This window comes from Camelina sativa, chromosome 2 (genome assembly GCF_000633955.1).
Source record: "Camelina sativa cultivar DH55 chromosome 2, Cs, whole genome shotgun sequence".
Classification (NCBI taxonomy): domain Eukaryota; kingdom Viridiplantae; phylum Streptophyta; class Magnoliopsida; order Brassicales; family Brassicaceae; genus Camelina; species Camelina sativa.
The window spans coordinates 21898228-21906578 of NC_025686.1; the positions used below are offsets into that span (position 1 = coordinate 21898228).

Sequence of the window (8351 nt, forward strand, 5' to 3'; positions counted from 1 at the left end):
ATAACACAACCACCACAAGCAAGAACAACACCACTAACACAACCAATCAAGCAAGAACAACACCACAAAGCACCACCAATCAAGCAAGAACAACAAAGGATTCTCAGGCTTAGATAAGCCATGGTCATGCACTCACCTTATCAACTGATTATAACAACAAATACAACCATTTGAGACCTTCCTAACGTCTGAAACAGTCCAGGAACGCCCTACAACAAGCCACACAACTAAAAACGACTTATAACAAAACTAGACAGAAACATCAGAAAAGAACAGTCTCAAAGACGAAACTATACAATACAAACCAACCGTTAACTATCAAATCGCTCCGGTGAAAAGCTACCCCTAGACGTCACGAAGCTTCCCACAAAATTTCAGCACGATCAGACACCACACGAGACCACGATCTCAGTTACAATCTCCGATGGTCCCAACTCGCGTCTGAGAAAACGTGTCTCACGAAACTGCCAATAACTCATCGAGTTTAAATCCAAATCTACTTCTGTAAAAAGGCGAATGACGATGAAACACTTGGGAATAAACCTACCAAATTTCATTACCTTTGAGAACGATTTGATATGCCGAAACTGTTTCCTCCCAAACCCTAACGATTCTGATCTTTCTCCTTTAATCTCCTTCACACCACAATAGGCTCTCTCCTCTCTCTCTATCTCTGAAAACGGCGACAAGACATCCTAAAAACTTTAATTTGTCGCTTCTCCACTTATAACACGATTTAGGGATTTTCCTTGAACCAAACCGAACCAAACAACAATTAAAACGAACCGGACCAAACCAGAAAACATGGTGTCGATCGATACACCAAGGGTGTCGATCGACACCCACACCAAAACCTTAAAAATTGGTTAGCGGATGTTACACTTTGATTTTAAAAATTCACATCATAACATATGCATAAATTTTTTACATATTTATTAATCATAATTATTATATGATAATTCAAAATAATTTTTAAATAAAATAAAAGAAAGATCATAGGAGAACCATAATTTAAAATCTTAACCAAATCTTCTAAATCTAGTTATTAAAAATAATCATATTATCTACTTGGATATAAAATTTTAGCTTTAAAAATTTGGATTGGTTATATATTTTAAAAAATAAATAATAATTTTCGTCCATAATTAATTAGGAAAAGAAAATATTTTTTTGAAAATTAATAATTATTTAAAAGATTTTATTATAAAATTCTGATATATTGTATATATTTGGTCAAAGTATTTATTATCTTTATTAAATTAAGTAATGAATCTTTATTAAATATTTCTAATGGCATTTGAATGTAAATTTTTACACTTTTTAAAGTTAGTTTCATATTTGTACTTCTCAATTAATATAGTAAGATAAGTTTTGTTTTGTTAATGTCATTTTCCATTGCTGAGGTGATAAATATTAAATAATACACCTTTTGTTTTAACATTCAGAACTACATAAAATAAAAGAATCAAAATAAATAATTTAGAGAAAACAAGAGAATGTAATGGACATTATTGTTCTCTCAGTCAATCTATACTATTAAAAATCTATACTATTAAAAGGGAAGCATTTTCAATAAAAAGACATAGGGTTAGATATTATTACAATGAAATGCTATTGAAAACATAATAAGGATATATATAAATGAGAAATTTATGATTTATGCCATGTACAGTGCAATTCATTGTGAGCAATGTCATTTTCCATCAAGCTTTTTCTAAAATGCCATAGGACCCACTTTTGACTAATTTAAAATGACAAAATTGTCCTTAATTAAAGTTTTCATTTTTTTCTATCTTCTTCTCTCATTTCTCTCGATCTCTCTCCAGTTCACCATTTTTGTTTTTCTCAAAACCTCCAAAACTTCATTCTCTTTCTCCAAAACCTCATTTCTCCACATATCCAACTCTCTCTCTCTCTCTTTCTCCAAATTTTCATCTCTCTCATTTCAAACCTCTATATAATTCGCCTGTCCAGAATTTACGATTCAAAAAACACATTTGATGCATCTCCGGTGGACCAGATCCACAGTCTGGTGGACAAGACTTCTTTTGTTTCTCGATGGACCAAATCTGGTGGTCTAGAGAACTGGTAAACCAAACTTTTCCATTTTACTAACAAATCTTGTCCATCCTTGAGATCTTATAAAGCTGATATAATTCACTAGAGAAAAGAAAGTATTGGGGACTATAAATATCTTAATTGTCAGATATAGTCCACCAGAGGCGCATCATTTTTAATGCATGTATGGTCAAAAGAACTGCAATGGACAAAAAGCATCGACGGACAAAATTGGGGTACACAAAAACCTATTGTGTAGACAGAATTGTGAGTGGACATAAAAAACCTATCTAGAAGTTGAATCTGGTCCACCCAAAGTACCACAAGTTTAGTATATGTCTTAACAACTTGTAGGGTAGACAAGTTATTTTGATAACTTTTGGACAATAATGGACATGTTAAGTCCAACCAAACAGATCTGATCAATTTGAGAGGTCGATGGACAAATTAGAGATGAACTAAACCTGATTAGGCGGATTTGGTCTACTGAAAAGTTATTTACTGAAATGTTATTTCCGTCTTTTTGTTATGTGGCATGGTAATAGAAAGTGGCATAATCGAAAAGAAAAGAAAAAAATGGCATTTTCTACAAGTTTTGTTTCAAAAGTGGCATTCTTGACTAAAATCCCTATATAAATCGTGTAGCCAAACAGATACAATTAACAAGGAATTTTGTAGCTAGACAGATATTATATGTGATAGTTTAGCAAAAAAATCGGAGCCAAACAGATTGATACTTATTTAAGTTTTTCGGGGCAAACAAATATTTAATGATTATATATTAACACATACGAATCAGAAGCAATTAAAACCTCCCATTAAATCTAAACAAATTAACCCACATAATTAGCGTTGATGCCATTAAAACAATTAAAACCTACCCACATAAATGATATTGTTACAATTAACATTATTCAAACAATTAAAATCATTGTTAGATTAGGGAAATTCAATCTTAGAATATCTTCTAAGAAAATGGAGATGCGTTTAATTAAAAAATGAATTTGCCAATTAACACCAAAATCTCGGATAGTTAACATAATCTATTCGATTTGGAAATATTCTAATTCACCAAATCTTAGCAACTTACCAAATCTTGATAGACAATATGATCAAATCTTAAAACATGACTTACAACTATAAATACAGTATACGTGATCAAGGTGTTACTCATCTCGAATACTGCAAACCTAAACCTATTTTTCAAAAAAAAAAAAAAAATGGCCGCAAACAATAATTTCACAAGCCTTGCTAACATCAAGTCTTTCAAGACGACTTCGAAAATACAAGTAATGATTGTACACAGTTGGAGGCTTTATACTCTTAAAAATGATTAAAGATCTTTATTGTTGACAAAGATGGGAAACTGCAGAAGAGGATACTGAATGTAGTCTTCAAAGAAGTTTTCAAAAACCTATAGATTACAACGGAGAAAGTAGAATGGATCATGGCTACTAGGTATTTTAATAATCGATGGACTTATATAAAAATTCTTTCATCTGTTCAAATTGATGTACTTATCGGTTTTTTAAATTTTGTTACAGGGTTGTACTTTTTACAAGCACTTTACAATAATAAGGGATGAATGATCAAAATAATGATGCTTTTGAATTAAAATATGGTACTACACTGTCTTCACCATCAAAAACGCTTTGTTGGAAAGACTGAAGTTTTCAGAAGGGTTACATGTAAGAAGTCTCTACATGTAAAGACTGAAGCAGAAGGAGGCAGAAAGGAGAAACTGAATGTGACAAGATTCTAGATGTCAGATGGTTGTAGCCATCTATCCATGATTTCCTCTATTTATCTTATTACTTTTGCAACTTTGTTTTGTTTTTGAAGTTTTCAATTTCAATAATCTCCAAATGCTTATGCAAAAAAAGTAAAGAGTTTTCAATTTTTGGGAATTGTTTGATAATATTTCGAAACTTCTATTTGATTCAAATCATTCCTATTTTTTAAATCAGGTTTTGGCTGAACCACCATACTCCACCATATTAGAGAATGTACCTACATATCACACACTTTGTTAGAATAATTATAATCGATTTGACCATATAGCTTAACAGAATTACTAACTAATAGACGAACCCGCACTAACCTTTTCCATAAATCCAATACCAACGTTAAGTGTCTTCTGTTCCTTATTCATGGTATAGATTTACCTATACAAAGAACAAAATTGTGAAAATATATATATGAAGAGGTTAGGCAAAAATTTATAGTGAATATCGTAACAGAGTCTTATCTTTAAGTATCTTCTTCTTTGCCAATTTAGCTTTTTTTTTTTTTTGACAAAACCAGTTAAGCTTTTCATTTGGATCCAATTTTCACTGTACCTCAGATAAACAAATAAAATCATACCTCTTCCAAATAAAAGGAGTTATAAAAAAAAACATGTAAGAACAATCAGATACATGATCTAATCTAATAAACAAATTGACCGGAAACTAAAATATCTAAAAATCGTATTGGATCAAATAACAACAATTTTTCTGTTTTTTGGGCAAACATAACAACAATTTCAAACATCGAAATAAAATTGTAAACAAATCTAACTAAATTTCTGAAAAACTTGTGTACGAACATGAAATTATCAACATATAAACAACGAAAACTTGAAGAATCTTACCCAAACTCTTTTGATAAATGAATGAAAGTTGAATAAGAAAATTCGAATCTTACAATACAAATTAAAAAAAAAATAAGACACATACAAATCTTGGCTTACTTAATCGATATTGGTTCTGGAATTTGCTTAAACTGAGATGGATACGATGCTAAACAAGATTAATTGAAAGATTTGGGTTGGAAAATTACACTACTGATCACTCGGTTTCTTCTGTAAAAAATACAGCTGTTCATCTTCTCCAATATTTTTCTTCAGCAAAAAAAACTTATGAAAACATCCCCGCACGTATGTGCGGGTCCGAATACTTGCATATGTATTCAAAACTGAAATTTTAAATTGTAAAATTAATAACTTAAAAGCTTAATGGCATAATGGATTTAAGAGATCCATTAGAGTAGCATGGTGCATGTATATAGTACCCTCAAGGCCTCAACTACTATCCAATTGACTTCAAACCCATCCACTAATTTTGTATGGATTAAAACCATCAACTAAACTCTTTTGGTGTAAAATCTTAGATCATGATTTTCGTTTAATTAGTGAGATGTTGTGAAACAAAAAACTATATGTGCTTGGTGTTGTAAGAAATACAACAAGGGTTTGGTTTTGTTTTATTGCATGTTCTCTTGTGTGTTTCATATTTTATCAAATGCATTAGGCCATATATATATCATTTTGTAATTAGAAGATATATATGTATAATGCAATCACTGCAGTCTACAAACATACAATATGACTTTTATGATATACAGTATAACCTCTATAAATTAATACTCGCTATAAATTAATAAATTCTTCCGGTCCCGAGTTGGGCCGGTGTAAAAAATGACACATTTCGATAAATTAATAAAATAATATTCTTTTGGAAATCTTATGTAAAAATATAATCTCATCAATATCATAAATTAATAATCGAATAATATTAATATATTATATATATATATCTAAGAAAATTTAGTAAAATATGACTCTATTGTTGTTGGCATATTCTTGAATTTGCATTCTTATTGGAGCTCATTTCTAATATCTTTCATTGTCGTCTTCTCAAATCGCATCCAAAAATTACGAAGAGTTCTAAATGCGATAATTGCTTCTTTATATGTAATTGATTCTAAAATTATCGCAATATCTTATTCGACTTCATCATTACCATGAATGAAACTAATAGAAATTTTTTCTAAACTCTAAACTTCTAACACCTATCATTTTACCTAAACTCTAAACTTAGCAATTACAATAGACAAGATTATAAATTAAGAAAATTCGTTAAAAATACAAACGAGAACAAAAGTATCTTATTTTGTAATACAAAATTTTCAAAATTATGAAAATTAAAAATCTCTTATAAATCAATATTTTATTAATTTATCGATAAATTAATAATTATTAATTTATCGATAAATTAAAACGTCTATAAATTAATAAAATTTCATGGTCGCGACCTTATTAATTTATAGAGATTCTACTGTATAGGCAATCAAATCACTTTTACACATGATTTCAGGGAAGCACAGGAACAACTATAGAAGAAAAACTCTATAAATAGGAAATTATATTCAACTCTATAATAGATTAATTGGCAATTTATTGATTTCTTTAGTTAAAGTAGATTTTCATCTGATATCATTTTCTTAGATAATTTCTTTTTCGTTACTAATTGATATCATGAACCATTGAAAACAAGCGCAATATTGATGGAGTCTTTCATGAGACAAAGGTAGGTTCCTAAAAGATATAAAAAGTGACAAATCCCTAATTTCTTAAACCAAACAAAGGAAAAACAAAAAATAATCATTTCATGTGTTGAATATTTTCAGCCACCTAGAATATCAAATCGATAATCCTATTCCTAGTTGACAACCCAAAAAAAACGACAAACTTATGAAGGGGGTAACTTCTAGAGAAAGATTAAAACATTTCAAAAAAATTTAATTATTAATTTTAATTAAAATTTATAATTTTTACATTGAAATAATAATATATAAAACATCTATCGATGTACGACGGATTAAAAAATCTTACTCACAATCAAAAATCAAATAAGCTGAACCGAACCTAAAACACAGAACTTCTCTCACAGTGGACTGGTTCGGTTCTCTGTATGAATTTGGTTGAACCACATATATGACCAGTTTGTTTATGATGTTGGAAGTTGTGAGTCATCCATCGTTTGTTCTGTTTCCTGTTGTTTCTGATAGGTTAAGAAATCTTCTTAAAAAATATACTTTACTACTAAGTACTAATTTAACAAACAATCATCCTTAATTAGTGGGCTTCACATGGATTTTACCAACTTAAGCTTTTTTCTTTATAAGTTTTTCAAAGTGTTTTATTTTTCAAATACGTACATACAAAAACCAATGCTTTCCCTTTTCTCGAAAAAAATAGTTTTGCAGGTGTAATTATGTAAAGAGTGAGAAGAAAACAAATAAAGCTTTCTTTGTTTGGTTCCTCTGACTTTTATGATTTCTCTCTCTCTCTCTCAGACTTGTCTGAAACTTTTCAAGAACTCAGATTCGTCTTTTATAATCTACTCCTCTTAAATCAAGATCCAAAACAGAGCGAAGTTTTGGTTAAATAAAGATTCGAATCAGAGACATCATAACTCAAACACCAATGGATAACGAGAATATCTCGACTTCTCTCTTTTAACTAGCTCTGTTTTATTTTGTTTCAACTTTTACATAAAGTTTCCAAAATGGTGGAAAAATCTGATGACGAAAAGCATTTTTCTTGGTGTTGCTTGCTTTTACAGCTGTCATTGCTGTTCTTTCTTGTAACCCTTATTGCATCTTTAGCTTTCCTCTGTTTCTTAAGCTCTCATGGGTTCTCCTCCTCTCTCCTTATAACCATGTCAATCTTGTTCGTCTCCACTTCTGTTTTCTTTCTAAGGTCTTTTAAGAAAAAGACAAGACGATGTTTAGTTGAGAGATCCCAAGAAGAAGGCTATGATGATGAGTATGAGGATGAAGATAGTCTCATTGAGATTGCTCTTGTGAGTGAAGAAGTAGAGACTATAGAGGCAATGAGAAACATTAATCGAAGTCGACAGAGACTTAGTAGGATTGGTGATGATGATGATGATCAAGAAGATGAGATTGACGATGTGAAAATGGAAGAAGATAATCTTATTGAGATTGATATTTCCATTGGATCTATTAAAAGACGAATGTAATCTTATTTCAATAGATCTCTCATGATCACACCATCGTTTCCGGTGTTTTATTTTCCATTTCAAATGTGCAAAGACAATCCAACATTTGTTTAATGTATTAGTGTTCTATATTTGGTGATTAGGGTTTAGGGTTTTAGGATACTAATTAATGGATATATAGTACTACTAATTAACTGTGGTAATTCTTTTGCATTAAGATTGTGCTAACAGGTGTAAATGTATAATAGATTCTTGCAAGGTTTTTATAAGAGTTTAAGTTTGGTCCACATTTGTGTTGTCAGTGAGTCGTGCCATGTGTGTGTGATTCCGATATTTGTGAAAAATGGATTTAACAATGTTTATGGAGACAAAGTTATCATAGATAATAAAGCAAAAGAAAAGAGTCAAAAGACTCTCTGCACTCCGCTAAGGCGCTAACTTCTCTCATATGCCTAGAATAGATCCTCGTTCATTGGGGCAATGATAAATTCATTCACCACACTTCTT

The 8351-nt window shown here is 30.4% G+C and overlaps 2 protein-coding genes across 2 annotated transcripts in view; both read left to right on the forward strand.

Annotated features, from left to right (window-relative positions):
- On the forward strand, window positions 7049-8072 carry LOC104732185. The gene has a single exon (XM_010451723.2). The coding sequence runs from the start codon at window positions 7389-7391 to the stop codon at window positions 7863-7865; it is 477 nt and encodes a 158-aa protein (XP_010450025.1). The 5' UTR covers window positions 7049-7388; the 3' UTR covers window positions 7866-8072.
- LOC104755381 (DNA ligase 1-like) overlaps window positions 8082-8351 on the forward strand; it is a 22805-nt gene continuing 22535 nt past the window's right edge. The window contains exon 1 of the mRNA XM_019231159.1: window positions 8082-8216. Within this exon, the coding sequence (XP_019086704.1) occupies window positions 8082-8216 (135 nt within the window). The remainder of the gene's footprint in view (window positions 8217-8351) is intronic.

What these genes read in the sequence shown, in the direction of transcription:
- LOC104732185 (XM_010451723.2), top strand. Translation starts at nt 7,389, where the DNA reads ATGGTGGAAAAATCTGATGACGAAAAGCATTTTTCTTGGTGTTGCTTG.